This window comes from Podarcis muralis, chromosome 13, assembly GCF_964188315.1.
Source record: "Podarcis muralis chromosome 13, rPodMur119.hap1.1, whole genome shotgun sequence".
Lineage (NCBI taxonomy): Eukaryota > Metazoa > Chordata > Lepidosauria > Squamata > Lacertidae > Podarcis > Podarcis muralis.
In genome coordinates, this window is record NC_135667.1 from 25,353,289 (window position 1) to 25,376,511 (window position 23,223).

General features: G+C 42.0%; 2 protein-coding genes across 2 annotated transcripts; both read right to left on the reverse strand.

Moving 5' to 3' along the window:
* Positions 1-12,398: 12,398 nt before the first annotated feature.
* LOC114582976 (olfactory receptor 6A2-like) lies at positions 12,399-13,370 on the reverse strand. Its single transcript, XM_028704326.2, has one exon. It carries the CDS (start codon positions 13,368-13,370, stop codon positions 12,399-12,401), a length of 972 nt encoding a protein of 323 aa, XP_028560159.2.
* A 4,522-nt stretch (positions 13,371-17,892) lies between these two features.
* On the reverse strand, positions 17,893-18,855 carry LOC114582975 (olfactory receptor 6F1-like). Its single transcript, XM_028704323.2, has one exon. It carries the CDS (start codon positions 18,853-18,855, stop codon positions 17,893-17,895), a length of 963 nt encoding a protein of 320 aa, XP_028560156.2.
* Positions 18,856-23,223: the final 4,368 nt, after the last annotated feature.

A 23,223-nucleotide genomic window follows, 5' to 3' on the forward strand; every position in this document is an offset into this window, starting at 1 on the left:
ACTGCTTTAAAAATGTATAGGTGAAAAGAAAATCTGGGAGGCAGGAGATGTGTAAAAACAAAAACTATCATAGTTGATTGGATGGCTTTAAAAGACAAATTCATGGAGAATAAAGCTATCAATGATGAATAGACATAAGCTATGTACTAATGTCATAGGCAGTATGTCTCTGAATACCAGCTGCTGGAAATCACTGGTCAGGAAAGCGCTGCTGCACTCAGGTCCTGCTTGCAGGCTTCCGATTGACATCTGGTTGACCACTGGATGCTGGACTATATGGGCCTTTGGTCTGATTTAGTATTTGTGCTTCGAGCCCCCAAACCCATCCCTCATGGAAATAAAGACACAGTGGAGACAGAATTTAGTTTAAATGTTAATGGGCAAATTTTGGCCACAACTTTATTGAATACACAAATGTGACTGGTATTGACTTAGGCATTGATATCAAACTATATCTGGCTCCTGCCCCACCCTGCAGGAAGCCTGTAAGGGTAAACAACCAGCAGGGGGCTGTCCATCAGTGTATTTCGACTGGTCTCACCCCTGGGGTTCCCGGGGCTCCTGGCATGGCCCTGGCCCCTCTCCGGGCTTCGGACGAGATCCAGACCCACAGCCAATCTGCCACATTGGGAAAAATTCCTACCCGGCCCCTGTTCCAAAACAGGCGACCAACCGAAGTCCAAAGCAAGGCCAAACATGACCTAATTAATGGGTGGGTGGGTGGGTGGGTGTTCGGCAGCGCGAAGCAAAAGGAGGTCCCTACGTCGCACTGCCAAATAGATACCCCCAACCCCCAACCTTTGCCACGATACCAATTGGCTAAAGGCCCGTGGCATGACTTTGGCACCACCGGCTTGGAGCGGGGCAAGCCCCGTCCACAAGCCGGTTGAGGAAGAGTTTCAGGGGCCGAGCACAACATGGACCCTCTGTTAGGAGGATCCAACTTCCCAAATACTGCATGCTTTGCTGCTTCATCGTCCATTGGTTTCAGACAACCCAATCACTGTGTATAGCAGCATACAATATGGGACAGCAAAAATAGTATTGACAACAAGGAAAATAACTGGGCCTGCTCTTGTGCCTTTAACAATAAATCGATCTACAGGAGTCACAGTTGAATCTTTTCACATTAAAGAGCCAAGCATCCCTTCTACAGCTGTCATTAAAGACCCAGGGATTGTAAAAAGAGGAGAAAGAAAAAGAAAATGTGGGGATTGGCAAGCACAATACTCTTATTTACTGTATTGAATGGGGTTTCTCTCAAGAAGGTGTGCACAGAATTGGCCTTAGTTTGCAATTCTGAACATAAGCCCTATTAAAAACAGTGGAATAGAGCTCTGAATTAACATGAACAGGATTTCAGCGTTAGTCACAAAACCTTTCCTGGAGCTAATTCTGTGTTACAATGGGCTTAGTCTGGGAGAAAAATAAATGCAATTATTCACCCCCAATAAAAATGCTGTTATAATCCAAGTAGGCCTTAATAACATCATAATAATGTAATTCAGTTGCTAGGTATGTCAGCTAGGGTCCATTTCTTATTCTATGCTGCCACCAAGTGTCCTGGTTTTAATCTTGTCAGTATTTGAATATACCATCCAGTGACTGTAGCGCAGCAGCACCCAGAACCAGCAGTTGCGTGTTGAGGTCCCCAAGCCACCCCCTAAATAAATCACAATTCACACGGAATTTTTGTTTTAGGTTTTTGGCATAATTTTGGCCACAACTTTATTAAAATACATAATGTGAGTGGTTGCTTAGGCATTGGTTACGACTATCTGTCCCTGCCCCGGGGCAGAACTGACTTCCGGATTACAGTGAAAGCCAGTAAGGGAAAACAATGTTGGGGAGAGAAAGGGACTCGGCACCATACCGTCACCCCTCCCTGCATGCTCCCAGGGGCTTGCACGGCCCTAGCCCCTTGCCAGGGATGCGGACAAAAGCATGGCAAACCCCTGGATTCCTTCAACAGAATTCCCTTGCAGCAGCAGCATTGGAGGGGCAGGCACAGCCAACCCTTACCCCTCCACCAACCAAATTTTAATCAATGCCTAACAGCAACCTTACAAGTTGTAATGATTTGCTATGCAGTAGGCAAAAACCAAATGGTACCAGCCAATCTGCCAAATGGACAAAATTCCTACCAGGTCACTGCCCCAAAAGCAGATGACCCCATGACAGGCATAGCAAGGTCAAATGCAACAGCCCTAAATTAGGGAGGGTGGGTGGACGTTCCGATGCACGCAACAAAAGAGACTGAAAAAAGCTGCGTGCCAAGAATATATAACCCAAATTGGCCCAATCACAGTCATGGCCATCCAAATGGTCCAGCCCAGTAACCAAGAGGGGGTGTCCTGTTAGACCCCACCGCAACACGTGCTCTCCGTGAAGGAGAACATGCTTAATCAAAAACTGCATGAGGACACAGTCTCAGTTTCATTCCTAAATTTGCCAGTGCTTTAAAACTGTCTGAAAATCAGTCTGACACATGAAAGAAAAACATACCTATTTCTAGCCTGCCTGTCTCTGATCTTGATTTGAAAGAGGTTTGTTTGGGGGGGGGTCAGCTTTCGCATTATAAAAGAGGGGGGAAGCACCCATGGCCAAAGGGATGTTCCCTTCAGGCAGCTGGTAGTCAGGGGTAGATTGGGAAGCTATTACTTCACACTGAAGATGCCTCCGTGTCTGGGATAGGGAAGCTCTGGTCTCCAGATATTGCTGGGCTGAAACTCCCTTCAGCCTCAGTCAGCATGCCCAAAAGTTAGGGGTGATGGGGTTTGTAGTCCAACAACACCTGGAGGGGCACAGCTTCCCAATCCTGGCAAGGGTTGACCAATGCCTAACTTAATTTCCACTCCTACTTATACTGCATGGCGCAAGAGATAGCTTAGTTACCTTAACCTCTCCTTTCAGTTTTTATGCCAAGCACTCTGTGTTCTAGATCTCAGAGGAAACTGCCACACCCACCCATGGAAAGATGAATTTCTGCCAAAAAAGCCAAGAAATTGTAGTTTGCTAAATATGCTGAGAATTATAGCACTGTGAGGTGGGAACTAAAGTTTCCATGATTCGCTGGAGAAAGCTAGTGTTTCTAGGGTGTTGCCAGACCATACACACATACTGGTACAATTAGTGTATCAGTTTATTAGCTATGAAACTTGGTGTATTATCCTTGTTTCTGAGGCCTGGAACTTGGAATGTGGGATTGCATACTCTCAGTACAAGGCCTTGGGGAGAGTTGCTGTTAGTGGTCCCCCATGGCTCATGGCTCATATCTACCAGGAATCATGCATTTAGTATTGTGAGTCCAATGATTTGGAATTCCCTACTGATTTGTATCCCCCTCCTTATTGAACAGTGTAGGTCTGGACCCCAGCTGTGGCGTTGAAGAAGGCAGAAGCTGAAACATTTTGTCCATTTGTTTTGGCAGCTAGCTACTGTATATAGTACTGTATATAGTACTACTATCTACTGTATATATCTACTGTATCTATCTACTGTAGCTACTACTGTAGCTACTACTGTAGCTATCTACTGTAGCTATCTACTGTATATATGCTGTAACCCACCAACCTTTTGGGGCCAATGGGAACATTTGCAAGATGGAACAACTCCCTCAGCCCTGCCAACCAGGCACCCTTCCTCCACAATCTAGTTTATTGACTACAAACCTATTTTCAGTGGGGAAATGGAGACATTGAGGTCTATGAAGGAGTCAACTATAGGAATGTAAGTACCTGTAGTTCCTGTAGGCACCATGCTGGCTACCCCTGCCTTAGGATGAAGGGTAGAATATGAATTTAAACTAGGTACCTACATAAAATTGTGTTTTTCAGCATCCTTTTTGGTTCAAGAGACTGCCTGCTTGAAATGCTGCTTGCTTGCTTTGTGCTCCCTTCCACCAAATTAGCTTGAATACAGGAACATTACAGAATCCACAGTGACTTTGTATAATATTCTAGTATGTTGACACTTCTGCAGCAGCCTAGACAGAAATGAATCATGCTAAAAGTAGAAAGGCCTTTCCTGCTGGGGAGATGCTCCTCTCTTTGCTCAAGCTCCATTGCTCAATGCAATGTTAATGCAAACATTCCTTCACTCTCTAGAAGTCTAAAGGAATTTATCAACAGTTGCTTTGCTGTCCTCAGGAGAGACAATTAAGTGACCTGACATCTAGCCTGCCCAGCTTTGCCTCCTAAATACGCTTTGGTGGTAACTGTTTTCCTTTTCTTTTCTGGTCTTGCTCATTCAAGTTAATTTCATCAAGCTGCTTTTCCTTTTTAATCACCCTCAATGGGATCCCGACTTGGAGCTAAGCTTTCCCCAACATTGTTTCCACTAATAGCTCCCAGTAGGGCCTATTACCATTGCACATAACTTTGTTTCTAAACTTACCTTTTATTTCATGAGTGGAATGGGAACATTCTAGGCTTCCAGCCAGTTTACAGCCCTCAGAAGGGAATTTACACGTAGCTTTCAATTAATTAATACAGTATGACTGTAAAATCGAATTCATCAGCTACTTGTTGAAGCAGGGAGGTATTTTTTTATTTACCAATAATGTGTACATTTGCCTAGCCTCTGGCTCAACTAGCCCAAAATCATAAATATTTTTTAATCAAGTCTTGTTAACTAGTTGCTACTTAATTATTATTTTAAAAACTCCTCTGCTAGCTGCAGTTTCTTACTCAAGTAAATTACCTAAAAAGCTTTATCACATGAAAAAAAAATTCTAACGCACAGTTTCACAGTCAGGAGGATAGAGCGAGCAGAGATGTTTACATGAAGGAGTGGGGAAGGCCAGCTGCTGCAGGAAGAACTCCCACATTTGATGCTAACTTTCGAATCCTATTTGGGGTGTTACTGTCCCCATGTTCATTAACTCAGGGACCGTGATGTCCTAAGTAGTCACCCCCTTCCCCATCTTCATGGAAAGAGTATGATTATCAATAACAATGGAGACATTGAGTGCACAGCTGTACATATGAAGGCATAGCCAAACAGTGGTACCTCTGGTTGCGAATGCCCCTGGTTGCGCACGCTGCAGGTTACGAGCTCCGGTAACCTGGAAGTAGCCGCTCCCAGTTGCAAACTTTGCCCTGGGATGTGAGCGGAAATCTTGTGCTGGAGGCCAGTGCGCAGTGGGAGGTGCACTTTCACTAATGGTGCCTCATGTTACGAGTGGTTTCCGGTTACGAACGGACCTCCGGAACGGTTTCTGTTCGTAACCAGAGGTACCACTGTAAATTGTTACACACTTAACATCAAGACTATGAAGCAGGACTATGTTTGTTTTCCCATATAGATGGACACATAGGAACACAGAAAGCCTGTCATATCAGGGCATATGTCAGGAACAGGTCAGCAACAACTCACAAGGTGTCAGTGAAGTTAACTATTTATTCAAAGAAACAAAACAGCTCAGGCATATAGAGCACAATTCTTCTCAGTAGATCCTACCCCAATGAGGCAGTTGCCAGGACCAAAAGTTCCTGCCTTCCTACAGTTCTCTAAGTCTCCTCCTCTCCTGGGGCCTTCCCAATCTGTATGTTTCTGCTCCACCGTCTTCATACCTTTGTGGGTTCTGGGAGACCAGGGGGGAGGCCACAGCAGCTGGTAGAGACCCCCTGACTTCTTCAGCAGCCTGCCTCTTGTGTCCCCCCCTCCTCTTCAGCCTCTGATTCTGAACTGCTCTCTGCCACAGCCTCTTCCTGCTCACAACACTATTACCTCTTCAGTTTCTGATACCTCCTTCTCCCCAGTCTGCTCCCTCTTGTCCCTATGACTACTCATTGTCATCTCTCCACCAATCTCCTGGCTCTACGCCTTCTTCTCTTTTGGATTTCTTTGGAGGCTCCCTAGCTGGCTCTTTCCACTACTCCTCTGAATCCAGCAGTAGCTTAGTGCAAGGTTCCCTCAACAAATTGATGGAGTGTTGTCTGCTCTTGGTGGGGTTACACTCCCTCTGAAGGCCTGGGTATGCAGCTTGGAGGTACTTATGGATCCATTGAATGTCGCTTGAAGCTCAGGTGGTCTCACTGGCACAGAGTGCCTTCCATCAGCTTCAGCCAAATTGCACCCCTATCTGGACAGGGATAGCCTAACTTCTGTTGTCTATGCTTTGGTAACCTCTAGGTTAGATTGCTGCAACTCATTATATTTGGAGCTGCTTCTGAAGATGGTCCAGAAACTTCAGCTGGTGCAGAATTAAGCTGCCAGGTTGCTTGCTGGGGCACAACATTTTGAACATATTGCATCAATCATGGCCTGACTGTAGTGGCTGCCAATTAGTTTATGGGGCCAAATTAAATCACCGCTTTTGACCTATAAAGCCTTCAGTCTCTCAGGACCACAGTACCTGAAGGACTGCCTCTCCTGCAATAATATTCTGGGGCCCTTCTTCCTGTGTCCCCTCCACGAGGTCCAGAGGGTGTGGCTCCTTGTTTGTGGAATGCTCTCCCAAGGGAGGCTCATCTGACACCTTCATTACATATCTTTGGGTGCCAGGCAAAACCATTCCTCTTTTACCAGGCCTTTGACTGATTAAACCATCTATGGCATTTAAAATATGACTGTGTGTGTCGGGGGGTTGTTGTTGTTAATTTTGTGTTTTTATACTGTGAACCTCCATGCAAAGTGAGGGGGGGTATATAAATTTAATTAAAAAATAACTTTATGGTCAAATATTGCTGGCTGCTCTGGGTTGGAGGTAGAGAAGCAGAACACAAACTATCTTTTATTTTACCACTGAAATGCGCACAGCAACACTGACATAGTGTGTTAATTTGTGTAAATTTCAGCCATGCAGAAGAGGTTTGTTTTGGCCATGTGACAGGAAGCAGAGATGTAATCACTGTGACTCAGAGTGCCATTCCTTTGAGTGCTGAGATGCCTGATTACATTTTAAATGATGACATAGTGTCCTTGTAGAAAAGCAGAAATTCACCGCATGTGTATGTCCATTGCCGGACACAGAGAGAAGCATATTTCACACAAAACCGATATCCTTTTTTTGTCTAATGTTTGTCAGTGCTAGGATATTTTTTTTAAAGCAGCATCCCTGCTTAGAGATGCATTTTGTCTTAGGGAAAAAAAGTTTCTTTGCTAACAGCTTCCTGTGGGCCCCATTAGAGTTACAGAAATGTCACATTGTATGTTGCTTTAGTATCTCAGGAGATTAATCAAAATCTCAGCATTTCTGGTCCACTGGGCTTGAAGCTGAATTAGTCACTGTGGACCCAATCATTGCTGCCCAGAGTCAAAATTCTCAGAAGTATTATTAGGGAACAAGGAATTTACAAGAAAAATCATCTGGGGAGATACATCTCATTAACTTCTAGGTAGCTGCCCTTGGGTGATTAATTGCACAAGTTTCATTTTTAGAAAGAAGTTGCAATTAAAGGCACACTGTGTAATGAAACAAAGTGTAATGATTTTATAGGTTGACACTGTTTACGGCTTTTTTTTGTAGGAAATATGGCTAGACTGAGGTGCTCTTTCAGTCTAGAGATTATTTTTTTGCAGTCCATCTCAGTTTGAAAAACCAGATATGTGCTTTGAAGTGCTGGCACTTAAGTTAGCCAGACATCAGAAGAATAATGCTCTTGGACATTGCATCTATTTTATTTTATTTTTAATTTTTATTTACCGGTATACCCCATCCTTCCCAGTTTAAAAACCAGGCTCAGGGCGGCTAACAGCAAATATAAAACATTGATTAAAATGCTACTTAAAAACAGCATAAAACAGCATAAAATACAACATAAAATGCAGCATCAATATCAATGAAATTCAAAAATTCAGGGGTCATTTTTTCTTTTTTTTGGGGGGGGGGGGGAAGAAGTATATTCAGCATTGAAAACAATAATATAGCCAGAACAACAGCATAGCCTAAGGCTGCAACCCTAAACAAACTCACTAGAGTGTAGTCTCCACTAAACACACACAAACATACTTCTCAGTAAACACACATAATAAGACTGTGCTAGCACTCACGGTAGGACATCCAGTCAATGTGACTTGCCTCCAACTGAACTGCTCATTGATGTGAAAGTAAGAGCAAAGTTCCTCCTATATCCTAGGAGTATGGTATACATTTTTGATGCAGATTATTATTATTTTCTTAATGTAGACACAGAGATTTTTGACCAGAGCTGAATCTTGCAAAACTGATGTCTAATGAAAAATATGCACAGTATAGCATGTTCTCCTTCATGGAGAGCACGTGTTGCAGTGAGGGCTGCCAGGACACTCCAAAGTTGGGGGTGGGCTAATTGATCGTTGGCTACTGATGTGATTGGGGCTTCCCTTGTTGTTGGGAAGAAGTTAATGTTGCCATTTGTTGACAGCCAGAAATGCTAAAACTCCTTGCACGAGGCTAGGGCTTCCTCTTTTCTCCCGTGCATCGGATTGCCCGCCCCCCCTCCCTAGAATTAGGGTTGTTCGCTTTGACCTTGCTATGCCTGTCATGGGGTTGTCTGCTCTTGGGGCAGGGGCCTGGTAGGAATTTTGTCCATCTGGCTGATTGGCTGGGGCCATTTGGTTTTTGCCTACTGCGTAGCAAATTGTCACACCTTGTAAGGTTGTGGTTAGGCATTGTTTTATGGTTTGGTTGGTTGAGGGGCATGGATTGGCTGTGCCTGCCCCTCTAATGCTGCTGCTGCAAGGGATTCCGTTAAAGGAATCGGGGGCTAACTATTGCTTGTCCACTCTGTCAAGGGGGCTCGGCCCATAGCAATGAGCTCCTGGTTGCATTTGGGGAGGGCTGAGGGCAGGTTCCCTGCTCCGTCGCTACCCCCAAGTGTATTCCCCTTTTCTGACTTTCACATCATTCAGAATGTCAGTCTGTCCCCCATGGTGGGGGCAGATAGTCGCAACCACTCACATTTTTGTATTTTAATAAAGTTGTGGCCAAAATTATGCCAAAAACCTTAAACAAAAAATTCTGTGTGATGTGTGAGTTATTGGGGTGGCCCTGGGGACCTTGACACGCAAATGAATATGCAAACAGGTGAACATAAATCTGTTCAGACACACTAAGCAAGATGTAAGCTTAGAAATTCTGACGTTGCTATGTGAGAGTAGTATAACCAGATGGAGGAAAGGTGGGAGAGGAATTGTTGCAGGTTTTTTCTTCACAGATAGCAAGATAAATACGAGGACAGTAAATGGAAAAGGTTTTTCTTTTTTCTTTGTCAAGGAAGAAAGAAAGAAAAATGTTAGTCATTATTAATTAGATATTGTTAAGTAATACATTAGACTCAACAGCTTGTGAAACATAAGAATAACAGTCCTTAAAACAACTGACAATTAAGAAAAACACAAAACCCTACCATTAAAATTCTATATAGCAACATTGGATCAATAGCAGTACAGGAATAAAAATGACCTTTTTTTATAAGGAAAAAAGTTGGTTTCGGAATAAAAAATGTCTCCATGCTTATCAAAACAAAGCTCGCTGAAGGAGGATATGGGAGGGGATTGACAGATCCCCGTTTTATTCCATTATCAAATGCATTAAACTTATCTCCATTTGTCACCTCATTTGGCAGTCATCCTGTCAATGTACTTCATTCAGCAGGCAAAAGCCCACATAACTACTGGTCTAGCTTTTGTATTTGTGGTCAAACAGGTTGGTCTAGTTTCTGCTCTTTGAAGCAGAATGTAGCATATCAGTATCATTTATTCACTGTTGGATTAGAATCACAGTCCTGCAGCTACTGAATCTCCTTAAAGATCACAAAACTTAGGTTGTGTCTTCAATAGTTGTTTTATTTCCTGGTCAGTATCTTATGAAAACAGATGATGTAACATTCCTGCAATGATCAGTCTCTATTTAAGACCCAAATCAATTTGATTTCCTGGTTTTTGTTTGGGTGTGATGCTAGAAGCTGGTGTTTGAATCCAAGGTACACTATGGACATATATGACAATTAATAGAAGGGTATTTCACAAACCACTCCCTAATTTATCTTGGATAATGGTTGCACTGTATATACTAAAACCATTAAACATATGGGTGGAACAAAAACAAATGAGTGGATCAAAACATAATGTGGATCAGATAAATGTGATGTAAAACGTCTACCAAAAACCCCTGCCCTCTTTTCAAAGATTTAGAGAAGCCGTCCCAGTTTCTGATTTGATCCTGGAATGTCCTGCTTTTTCTTAGTACGTCCCTATTTTCATTGGAGAAATGTTGGAGGGTATGGAGTTATCCAAGCCTCAAGCCATCTGGAGGCAATCCTGTGTAGGGAAGATTTTATTAAAATGTTTGATATTCTATTGTGTTTTATATGTTGTAAACTTTCCAGAGTGCTGGCACAACCCAATAAGATGTGTGGGATGTAAATAGTAAAATTATCATTATGGAATGGGACGTCCCTATTTTCATTGGAAAAATGTTGGAGGGTATGTGTTCAATGGTAATGAGACTGGATTCTGCTCTTACCAAATTACATTAAGGGCTTATCATGGATGGAGGTGCTGATAGGTGCACCACCAGGCCATGTGAACAGACACAGCCCATTTTCATTTTAATTCTCTTCAGTGCAATCCTGTACACCAGTAGTGGGGAGCCTACAACCTATTGGTTTAATTAGGCCCATGAGGCCTCCCCATTTAGCATACAAGGCTATTTTGGTGAGTGTATGGCCACCTGTCCTTTACTATGATGCTTTATTAAGTGTCACTGGGCTATTATTCCCATTGTCCCTGAGCATTGTCCATGTTAGCAGGGTCTGTTGGGAGTTACAATCCAATACCATCTGGAAGATATCTAGTTGTAAGGTAGGCTGAGTTGAAAGATAGTGACTGGCCCAAGTCTTCCTTGAGAGCTTCATGACAGAATGATGATTTGAATCTCAGACTTCCCAGTTTTGATCACTCTTAAGGCATTACAAAATTCAATGTGTGGAGGAGATATGTCTGACAGGCCCAGCCCCTCCACCCCTCACATTGTCATTTTTAGTGGCAAGTTGAAGCGCTTCACAGTTTTGGGATTTTGCATGTGTTTGGACCACTGATTAAAAGGAGGGTTATACACATATTCAGATGAGCATATTTATAAGCTCACTTGAGACCTCACCACTAAATGTGGCAATATCAGGATGAAGGGAGGGGGACTGTTGTGGTTAGGCTTTTGTAATGCTTGAATATGTCTTTTTAGCACACCAGTGCTGATGGCATTTTCCATGAAAGAACTTGTGAAACAGTAACCTGTGGCATAGCTTATAATTTTTCTGCTATCTCTACCTATTGGGCTGTACTGCTGAAAACTAGCACCAGAATCTGTCAGCTTATTAAAAATAAATGTGAGACATGCTTCCAAGTACAGTGGTACCTCGGGTTACATACACTTCAGGTTACATACGCTTCAGGTTACAGACTCCGCTAACCCAGAAATAGTACCTCGGGTTAAGAACTTTGCTTCAGGATGAGAACAGAAATCGTGCTCCGGCGGCGCGGCAGCAGTAGGAGGCCCCGTTAGCTAAAGTGGTGCTTCAGGTTAAGAACAGTTTCAGGTTAAGAACAGAGCTCCGGAACAAATTAAGTATTTAACCCGAGTTACCACTGTAATGTGTTTTGAATCAAGGTGTAATGGTGCTTTCACATGGACAGATTTCAAGTTAGAAGAGTTGACCTAGATTGCAGCCTAGGTTCCTGGAAGCAATTCATTTACATACAGTTTGCGACAGCATGAATTCACTGACTTCTTTCATGAGATCCTTAAGGATCCATTCCATGTCTGACATAGTTCCGGTCTATATTTTATCAGTATATCCAAAATCTCCTGTTAGATAAATGAATGTTCTTGCCTTTCCAAGATGTGACGTGGGAACACTTATCCACACCAGAAGACATGTGATTTTCAGGAGGGTTGCAACAATGTACATTATCCATGTGAATTCAGATCACATCTCGCTGTGCAGTTCTACATTTTATTTAGAAAAAACTCCTGGCAATCAGAAACTTCTAGACAGCTTGGTATGGCTTTATTTTGGAATCAACAAATGGGAAGAAGTATTGGCAAAATCAGACTGTATAAACTGATTTAGTGTATGTTGGAAAACCTGATGAAATGTATGAATGAATTTTATTATTTTGGTCACAGACCAGTTCCAGCCCACATACAATATCAAGGAAGTCATAAAACACGATAGGGATACATTTGAATTTGCAATTAGGTATAACAGGAACAATACAGATATAGCAACAGTTAAAAATATATAAATTAAAACTTAGATGAAATGTAATTTTCTGAAACCCACCCTGAAATCATAGAGGCCACATATCAGAACCTCTTAATGTTTTGGTAGTTTCCAATATATTTTATCATTGCACAAGTTATCACGTGATGCTTGATGGTGAATAGAGAAGGTATCTGAATTTGGTAATTTTTAGTTTTGTGATGGCTTTAGCTTCTCAGTTTGAAAACATTTTGATAACATGGCTGAGTTATGTAAAGCTCTCCTTAAGGTCTTCCTCACTTCCCTGTTTCTAAGGCTGTAGATGATTGGATTGAGAAAAGGAGCCACCACTGTGTAGAGGATGGACACCAGCTTGTTGAGATCAAAGGTTCCGATGGCCTTGGGTCGTGCATACATGAATATGGTGGTGGCATAGAACATAGAAACAACTGCCAGGTGTGAGACACAGGTAGAAAAAGCTTTCCGCTTCCCTTTGACGGAGGGGATTTTTGCAACTGTGCAAAAGATGCATACGTAAGATGTTCCAGTGACTGCCAGTGAAGTCATGAGGACTGCTAAAGCTGCCACAAAATCCAACATCTCAATGGATGAAGTGTCGGTGCATGACAACCTCAACAAAGGTGAGAGGTCACAGAAAAAGTGTCTGATTGTATTTTTCCTGCAAAACTGCAAGTTGGAGATCATCAACACTGATGGAAAGGAAGCCAGGAAGCCACCTAACCAGGAAACCAGACTCAAGACAGTGAATACTCTGTGATTCATGAGTGTTGCATAATGTAATGGGTAGCAAATGGCCAAATACCTGTCATAGGCCATAGTTGCCAAGAGAAAGCATTCAGAAGAAGCCAAAGATAAGAAAAAATACAGCTGAGTGATGCAGCCCTCCAAAGTAATTGTCTTCTCACCCAACAATAGATTTGATAACAATTTGGGCATTGTTACTGAGACATAGAATATTTCCAAAAGAGAGAGATTTCCTAGGAAGAAGTACATGGGAGTATGAAGGTGGTTGTTTAGTGAAATGGTCACGATGAGGAGGACATTTTCCAGAAGAGTTAGAAGGTAGATAGTGCTGAAAAATGCAAATAAATATAACTGGTGCTGTGGAAGTTCAGGGAAACCCATAATTATGAATTCTACATGTGAGGTTTGGTTCCACATTCTTCTGTAAGTTAATTGCTGCTTCCGCTGTTAATAAAAACAGAGCATGCTAAGCACAATTCTTGGGGGGGACGACAGTCAGTGAAATTGATTCATACAAAGTGACATCAGTCATATCAATAAATCCACTTATACTAGTAATTATGGCATAGTCTGAAAAAACAATCTGGAAAGTCTGAAATCAGTAACGGGGCAAATCAGATGAAAAGTAGATCAGCAGCTAATAAAATAGTCACAAGATTCTTACTCATGTGATTATTCACAATTTCAATTTCAATGACTTTTAAAAATGTGTGCATAGATTTATTCAGCCTTTGCTATTGTTCTTCAGTTCAGGAGAGCATCTGTTGCTCATTTTGAACATCTTACTTGCATTTACTAGTGGCTTGTAATTTTGATTGTGTGCTGAAGGTCCATTTCCTGGTCTGAGATTAAAATTTCTTCCCTCCTCACTGCAGCCTCAAAAAATCTGCTCTGGAAGGTTGGGGGACCTTCAGGACCAGATTTTGGAATGTGCATGAGAAGCTGGAGGAAGGGGAAGAGAAACCTGAACTTGCATTGCAAACACTAATTTCTGTTGTGGAGCTGGGAAGACAGCATTGGATGCCATACATAGTACAGGACTGTCAAAATACACTTCAGGTTTTATTCTAGTTGAAATGTGATTGTGAGTCTAGCATCCGGAGAGTGATATCTGACTTTCAATTTACGGTATATACCTTCAATTAATAATAAAACCAATTCAAGCTATTCTCTATGGTTTTCAAGATTGAGAGCTAAACCATAACCTTCTAAAAAGGTAATAAATGTTACCAAAATACTCCAATTTGGAATACAGTCAAATGCTAATTTGGAATACAGTCAAATACCATGACAAATAGGAATTTCCCAATTGACCTCTATGTAATATAAGGTTACACTTAAAAGTATGTGATACCTACATGAAATAAAAATGATGACCTCACTGCTGTCACTGACCTGTTCAAATGCAGACAGCTAGTGGAGGAGGAAGAAAAAGAAGCTGAGGCTATCAAGTTCCAATGAAACTGGATTTGGAAACAATAACACATGCATAATCAGGTTGTCAGTTTCTGTAATATCTCTTCATATCCTTATAACACAACTCTGAATATATATTTTTTTAAAAAAATCATTGGTCTGTTTCAGCCAAATTTATGGTCACATCCACACAATACATTTACTGTATAACATTTGCGAAACATTGCCAGGTATGACATCTCCTAAAATATCTTAGGAATTGTAATTTGTTAAGGGTGCTGGGAACTGTAGCTCTGTGAGGGGTCCCACAGCAACTCACAGCACCTTTAACAAACTACAGCTCCAATGATTCTTTGGGGGAAGCCATCCCTGTTAAAGTGACAGGAGAGTGCTTTAAATGTATAGTGTGAATGTGAACTGCCTTCAAATTGAGTTAATGCACCCTACTAAATTTGGCTGGAGCATGTGCTGCTTCAATGTATCTAGAACCCTGAGACTTAAATCTTGTACACACTTACCTGAGAGTAAGACCCATTGGATTCAGCAATGCCTACTTTTGAACAGACACGATTACATTGCACATCTTCATTTTAACTAGTTATTGGATTGCAATAGTTCTGGAGAAGGTAGACCTTTCAATGGCCCATTCTCCATGCTTTCTAACGGCAACTGTAAAAAAAGAAGGAAATCCATACTTGGATGGTTCTAAAGTTCTTATTGAAGCACTTCTACATCTGTCCTCTTTCAAGGTGATGAGAAGCTCAGATGTGAGGGATGCAATTTTTCAAAGGAGTCAAACAAGAAATCCTAAATGAGTAGAACCCTGGAGCTTTAACTTCTCATAGCCTAAGAGATTTCCTTCTTATGGCTTTGCTTAGTCACAAATCCCACCTCTGTCCTATTACGTTAATAAGTTTATGGAATGCTAGGAGATCCACTTAGAATGTGGTTAATGATAGCAACAAGGTGTCTTTCTCTCTCCTCCACCTTCCTTCTCCTCTCTCCCAGTTACCATACATTTGCCTCTCTACTGAACTGATAAAACACATTTAACAATATTTTGAAAGGCGGCACTTTATTGAAATCAGTGGGATTTAGCTTTCTTTTCTTCATTTGCTGACTGACCTTGGCTTGGCTACAGTACCCTAGGTCTCCAACAACAACAAAATTCTCAAAAAGCATATAATAGGGAGAAATGTGCTTTAAAATGCATAGATTAGTTGAGACAACATGCAAAAATGCATTCTGTTATTGGAAATTGCTTGCACAATGGTTTATATAAGGAGAAATGTGCACTAAAGAACCACATTTTGTAACTGGTCCAAAGACACCCAGAGGTTGGCTGAGTGATGGCTTGAATCTAGGTCTCCCCACTGGGTCCTCTTCCCAATGTACTATGTTTCAGTTTGTAGCGAGGTGTTTCTCAACTAAGCCACCATTGTAGAATCACCACAGCAGTATGAGGGTATGTTCTGAAGAATGCATCAACATGGCACCCACAGAGACCAGGGTGCCCCCCCAGTATGGCACCTGCAAGTGTTCTAAATATATATCCTTTCAAAAAAACATAGTGTATCAGAGATTATTAGCTCTTCCTGTTCAGATCTTGTTGGCACTGGTTCAACTTTTCCTTTATTAAACATACCCTCTCAGGCAGTCCCATGCTTCATTTGATATGAGGAATGAATATGCACCCTCCACCCCATTCTGAAGAAAGGGAAGCTGCAAAAAACTTTTCTTCATGAATGACTGCAGTGGTGACTTATATAGATGCACCCCTCCCCCACAATTGATGGAGGAAGGTGATGGATGCATGCCTATACCTGTCTCTTTTTCTGCTCTTTTAATTGTGGCATCAATTTCATGTTATGCCATGAAATCATGGCAGCCATTTTGTGTTGTGCCATGACCACACAATAGTCCTTTTGTGACTGGTTCCCATAGCACCTCCTCAAAATTCCAATGTGCCCACTGGCTCAAAAAAAGTTGGCAACCCCTGGTCTGAAGGCACTAGAGGGAAGGGGAGAGAGCCAAGATACTTCCAGCCTCCTAGTAGGGTAGACTCACATTTTGAAAGTGCTCCCCTCCCCTCCCCTCCCCCTCCTCTCCTACTGGGTCCTGCAGGCTCTGAAAACACCATAACTCAAAAATGCCCTCCACCATCAATGTTTGTTTCACCCCCCCCCCTTGTCTTCCTCTCTGCATAACATATTTATGGACGGCACAGAAGATGAGAAGCCAAGCTACTATTAAAGGGGCCATGGACAAAATTGCAGCTACACTAAAACTGCAAGCCCCTTTAAGAGCAGCTTAAATTGGGACTTTTTGTGGCAGTGATAGCTTAATTGTTTCTGTGGCAGTCCCAGCAATTTTGGGGCATTTGGAGGGTATGTGCTATTACCAATGGAGAGATAAGGAAATAGTAGCAGCAACAGTAGTTCAGTAAAAATGTACATGAAGCTTGAAGCGTCCGTACATAATGCATATTAAACCATTTAAATGTTTATTCATATTCTGTTGACCTTCATGTTAAACACAATTAAGGAGAAGCAATGATAAGTTTACTGCTTTGTTTTAGTTTCTTTCAGTTTCTCCTCATTGATCCACAGAGGGACATGGTATGAGTCTGAGATGTTTGCCTTCTTCTGAAAAGTCAATTTACCGTTCCAGTGGCAATGAGAGTTGTGGACTGGTGCAGTCATGGGGGAGTCGGGAGGGAAACTTCCTGTTCCCACACAACCAATGGACAATGTAATCTCCTCCATCATTTGCAGGGGTTGTCGGGACTTGCCCGTGAATTGACCAATCATGGGCGAGCTAAGGGGCTGGACTTTTGAAGTGGACCTGAGTGAAATCTGACCCTGCCTTAGATCAGCCTCCATTTTATTTGAACTGGGTGTGCTTGCACTCAGAAGTGTGGTAGGCTTTATTACTTCTTCCTATGCTCCAACCCCAACAATTTCGGGCTCACTGCACTTGGGGCCATAATGCACATTCTTGGGGCTCTCCTACACCTGTTGAAATCAGAGAATGTAGCATTATTTAGGGGGAAGGACAACCCTGTATTGAGAACAATTTCTGAAACAATGTTAGATATAAAATTATTTTCCTCGGATATTTGGAATTGGGTCAAAGGGATGCTTTTGTTCAGGCATAGGCAAACTCCGAACCTCCAGATGTTTTGGAACTACAATCCCCATCATCCCTAGCTAACAGGACCAGTGGTCAGGGATGATGGGAATTGTAGTCTCAAAACATCTGGAGGGCTGGAGTTTGCCTATGCCTACTTTAGTCCCTTTGAAATGAAATTCACTTGATGTGAATTTGAGAGATTTAAGCTTCTGTTTAATACTTCCACCTTTAGTAAATGGATGAGGATGATAAAGAATGGTGGTGACAGAGAGCAGTGAGAATAGGGAAGGACACTGTAGCAATTCAGAAGTCCTACATCAAATGCACAGATGATTCTGTGCACTGCCAGGAAATGTCCCATGCACCATGCAAATGACACATATACAGAACATCAGCCTCTGTCTTTTCTGCTAATTTGTAACATAGTTGTGAATCTGAATGTGGCCCTGAAAGCTTCTTGCACCTCAGTATTTCTGAGTGTGTAAATGAAAGGATTTAACAAAGGGGTTACAATAGTATTCAGGAGAGTGACAGTTTTGGTCAATTCTAGTGACTGATGCTTGGCAGGTGTGATATGTAGGAAAATGGTGGAACCATACCATATTATCACCACTGTGAGATGGGAGGAACAGGTGGAAAAGGCTCGTTGACGGCCTTCAGCAGATGCAATCTTTAATATTGTGGTGATGATATAAACATAGGATATTAAAGTTATCACACATGAGCCCATGATGACAATACCAGCAAGTATGAACCATGCCATTTCTAATGTGTACGTGTCAGTACAGGAAAGGACTATCCAAGGCACAATGTCACAAAAGAAGTGGTTGATAACATTGGAGTCACAGAAAGACAATTGGGTAATAAGGAAGGCTGGTACCGAAATCGCTGCAAAGCCACATATCCAAGATCCCAATGCCATTTGGACAGACAACATTTTGGACATGATGGTGTGGTAGTGCAATGGGTGGCATATGGCCAAATAGCGGTCATAAGCCATGACAGCAAGCAGGAAGTATTCTGTACATCCCAAGGAGAAAACAATGTACATCTGTGTGATGCACCCTGTGAAGGTGATGGTTTGGTGGCTCTTGGACACAAGGATTGCTAAAGTCTTGGGAATACAAGCTGATGTGTACCATATCTCCAGGAAGGCAAGATTGCAGAGGAAGAAGTACATGGGTGTGTGGAGTTGTCGTCTGGCTCGCACTAAAGCTATGATGGCCACATTTCCAGTGATTGTCAGGATGTACATAAAGAAAAAGAGGATGAAAAGGAAGATTTGTAGTTCATGAGATCCAGAGAAACCCAGAAGGATGAATTCCTTCACAGTGGAGTCATTTCCTTCTCTCATCAGAATCAGGTGTTTTTCTGCCAAAACAACATTCATGAAAACTTAGTGACTGGAAATAGTGGCTCTTATACTCTCACTTATTTGAAGAAATATTAATAATGCTCTCCATAGAATAACTGTTAAGAAATAAAAATATAAGCCAAAAGTTCATTGTGAGAGGATTTTATTAATTTAGCACTTTAGTTCAAAATAATTTCTTTCTCAAATGAAATATCACTACTTCTCATATAATATCAATTTGTCTTACTGTAAAGATTTCTATTCATAAATCAGTTTATATTATTTTGTCCATTTTTACACCTCTATTTTCTATACACTTTTGTTACAGGTCTTCAGCCTAGAATTAGTGGGTGTCTAGAATACATGCTGCATTTTCTGCCAGAAGGGCAGAGAGATGCTTTGATTTCTGTTTACAAAATTACTCTCTTTTACTCTGGATCTTTGGCATATTAATATCATTAGCAAAAAATAAATACATTAGAAAACCAAACAACACAGAAATAAATTATCACAGGAACATGATTTACACTAATGAAAATAATATATGTTCCCCTGAAATTTACTATTCCAGCAACTGATTAATAAAATTCTATTTTCATTAAATTTATCAGAGATTTTTCTTTGCTTCATAATCTTAGGATGGTAAACTGTAGTCACTATATCCAAACTTTAAACCTATTAAACAAGGAGATGCTCTAGAAAAGTTTCACTTTGTAATGTTTTTCATAAAGATTTTCCTGGTGTTAGGATGCTGACAATGGTGGCTTTAATGGGATTTTATCAATGGCTTTAAGCTTGTGTTATTTTGCTGTCCAATATAGAGCAAGAGAAGTCCATTATTTTCCCAGTCCAGACCACTATGCACACAAAAGGGAAGGTGGCAGTGCCGGGTCTTGTGGAACAGTGGGGGAGGGAGGACATTTCTCTCTGCTGTGATCTTGTATGGTCCCATGGAATAGGGATCACATATTATAGCAAAAGTATATACAGTTGTCCCAATTGTTTAGAGCCCATACATGTGAGTGTATTTTTTGTGTTTGATTTCCATTTAACAAGAGTAGTTAATTGGAAAGTCCATGAAGAAATTTGAAAGAATATAATTCTTGGGGAAATCGCTACTACCACATCTACACACATTAACCATTACATTTACAACTACAACTTATTTCCCTTCTTCTGAACACTCTAAACTTCTGTCATTGAAATAGTAGAGTTTAGTTCTATTAATTTGTCCTGGATTGTGCCCTAAATGATTTATAATAAAGACAATTCTTACCTTTCTATTGTTCCGATTAAGCTGATGAAGACCTCAAGACCAGTGTCACAATTAAAGAAAAAACTTCATTCCTTGGAGATAAAAAAGTTGTTATTGTTATTTGTGAATTTTCTTGCATTAAAATAATAAGCATTCTCACTTGAAAATTTATGGTGCTTGCCTAATCCATTGCAGCACATTTTTTAGTTTCTGATCCCATGTGTTTCAACCTTTATGCATCTTTGTTGAGAATTCTCTCCTGACTATAGACAATAAATTTATACACTTTGAGTAAATGCAATGGGTGCTGCTTGATTTATTATTAAGCAGCAGGAGTAATGTCTGTGTATTTATTTACTTATTTTAATGTGCCAGGTGTATTGGATCAGGGAGAATGGGTTTTTCTCCCTAGGGTATAGGTGGAAACTCAGTCACAAACTTTATTTATATATAGCATCTGCAGCTGGGGGAAAAAAATCCCTGAGCAGCTAACAAATAGTGACAAGACTCTGTTTCAATACCTCTCTTTTAAAAGCAACAACAAAAACACAGTATATACAAGTGTAGTTCTATGTTGCGTGCATCTGGAACATCACTGCAGTCAATCATTACTCAGGATGTAATTGAAGGAAAAAAGAAATTATAGATAAGCAAATAATTTTAGAGCTTTTATTTTGGGAGGGGAAGGTCAGTTTAAGGTAGGGATGGCTAACTCAAAGCTCATGTCCTCATGTGGCCCACCAAGCCATAGGAACCGACCTGCTCATCCCTGCTATCGTTCTTCTTGGGTGATCAAGATCTATTTTTGCAGATAAGAAATATCTAAGGAGCAGACAGAGCACAATATCTCCTGAATGGGATATAAACTTTTATCTTGCTGCCCTTTAAATCTCTCAGTTGCAGTCAGAGCAGAAATGGCTCACTGAGTGACTTTCTAAAATCACCATCATCATCATCAAGACAAGCTGATGATGAAATGTGGAGAAGATTGGAAACAATGAGAAACAGAGATACCAAAATTGGCAGATTCTACCATCCCTATCACCAGCTTCGTTTCCACTTGGTTCTTCCCAAAAGCCAGATAGATAAAAAGTGCGGAAGACATGTTGGATTACGGCAACCATTTCCAGCTCCAGTGTGTCTACAAATAGCATAAGTGATTCAGTTGTTCTGCCACAGAGGTTTTGCTATCATTTTTGAGATAATTTTAATCTTTAATTAATAGGAAACAGGCTTGCCATGCAATCTTATGCATAGTTGATGAGGAGAGGCAGAGCAATCTACATCCCTAATCCACAACGCTGGAAGCTTTTTTGAGGTCTCTGCCCAGACCTGTCTGGCTCTGCCAGTAAGGATCACACCAGTTTACTCACTCAAACAATTGGCTAGTGGAAGAAGTGTTGCGTGTTCAGACCCAGAGACCTCCCCCCTAAATAAAAACACATTTGACTCAAATTTTAGTTTTGGTTTTTGGCAGAATTTAGGCCACAGCTTTATTGATTACAGAAAAGTGAGTGGTTGCATAGGCTCTGGTTTGACTAGGTCCCTACACCGTTGCAGGTAGCACTGACCCAGAGCACTATCATAAGTCAGCCAAGGGTGAACACTTGTGGTAGGTGTAAAGCCCGGGAACAGACTCTGTCCATTCTCCCAGATGCTCCCCTGGACTCAGGCATAGGCACAACTCCTCTCGGGGGTTGACCAAACCAAGTTGAGTCCCTGGATTCCTTTAATGGAATACCCTTCACATAAGGATGGCGAGACCGTTCTCCCATCCCTATCATTTGAACCAGTGCCTATCCACCACACAAGCACCCGCACCCACCGCCAACCACTCACACCTGTAACCAATCCCATAACCCCACTAACACTGCAGTCAGCCACAAATCATCCCCAATCACAGACAGATGAACCCCATCAAGCCTGTAAAGGGATGGATCACTGAAGGTAATGCCCGGGTGACAGATCACTGTCCCACCCAAGGCCAGAATCTTCATGGCCGCTGTGCTCTGGACACACTTCCTGGACCTCTCGGTGGCAGCTGGGCAACTGGCTACCGAGCCACACACGTCACTGCCATCAGTGACCAAAATTTTTGAGTCCAGGAAGAGCTGCTCTCAACTCTTCCAAGTCCCCCCTCCCTACTTCAGATTTTAAAGAAGGGTGGGTGCCTACAAGCACACCACCAAGCAGGCGCAGTTCCATGAATAAAAGCCACATTGTATCGGGTAAGCCCAATTTCAGCCTCAGCTAAATTCATCCCCATTTTCAAAGGGGCTGCAGAAGCCTAATTGGGGGATGGGGATGGAACAACGGCAAGCTCCCTTTTACTGGGTGTAAAGCCCCACGCTGGGAAAAGACCCTCTTGTAGGTGAAGGGTTGGTGGGGGGTTAAATTAAGATGAGGAGAAAATAAATTAAATTAGAAAGGAACCAGGAAAGAGGATAAAAGGAATCAATATCACCAACTGACAATCGTCAAAGGCAAGTCTCTCAGCTACACACAGGACAGGTTGCTCTCTGTTCCGTTTGCAAGAGGCGAAAGAGAACCTCTGGGTCACATACAAGGGATTAAATAGGTCCCTTGAATTGTTTAGGCTGCACCCCATTGGTCAGATTACACCCAGCAACAAGTGACCTACCAATTCGGGTGTTGTGGCTATCCAATAGTCCCACCCACAACCAGGAGGTCGGTCTCCAGGTCTCACCGCAACACGTGCCCTCTTTTAGGGAGGACACACTATATCCCTAGAAGGAGTGTTAGACAGTGGGAAACCACCAAATTGGGCACAGGAGAGTGTGACCTAGGGTCTGTTAGATCCCAAATCAGCTCTGAATCCATATTTTCCCCTACGCCCTTCCTGCTTCTTGCTCTAAGCTTACTCTAACAGATCTCTCCTCAGTATCTCCCTCCCCCTCTGGCACATCAACCAGTTCCCCCTCCCTCCAGGGAACTTGAAACCACTGGCTCCTCCCTGACACGCTACACCACTGCCTGGAATATCTCTCTGGGTTCCCTAGTGGGACCCCGGATGCTTGGTTCAACACTGATACATGAGTTCAGTACTGGGCGACTCCTAAGGTGAGGGGTTGTGCTTCCCAACCTTGAAAGGA

Bases quoted from the DNA above. Each gene is read 5' to 3' on its own strand.
- LOC114582976 (XM_028704326.2), bottom strand. From the start codon at position 13,370: ATGTGGAACCAAACCTCACATGTAGAATTCATAATTATGGGTTTCCCT.
- LOC114582975 (XM_028704323.2), bottom strand. From the start codon at position 18,855: ATGAGAGAAGGAAATGACTCCACTGTGAAGGAATTCATCCTTCTGGGT.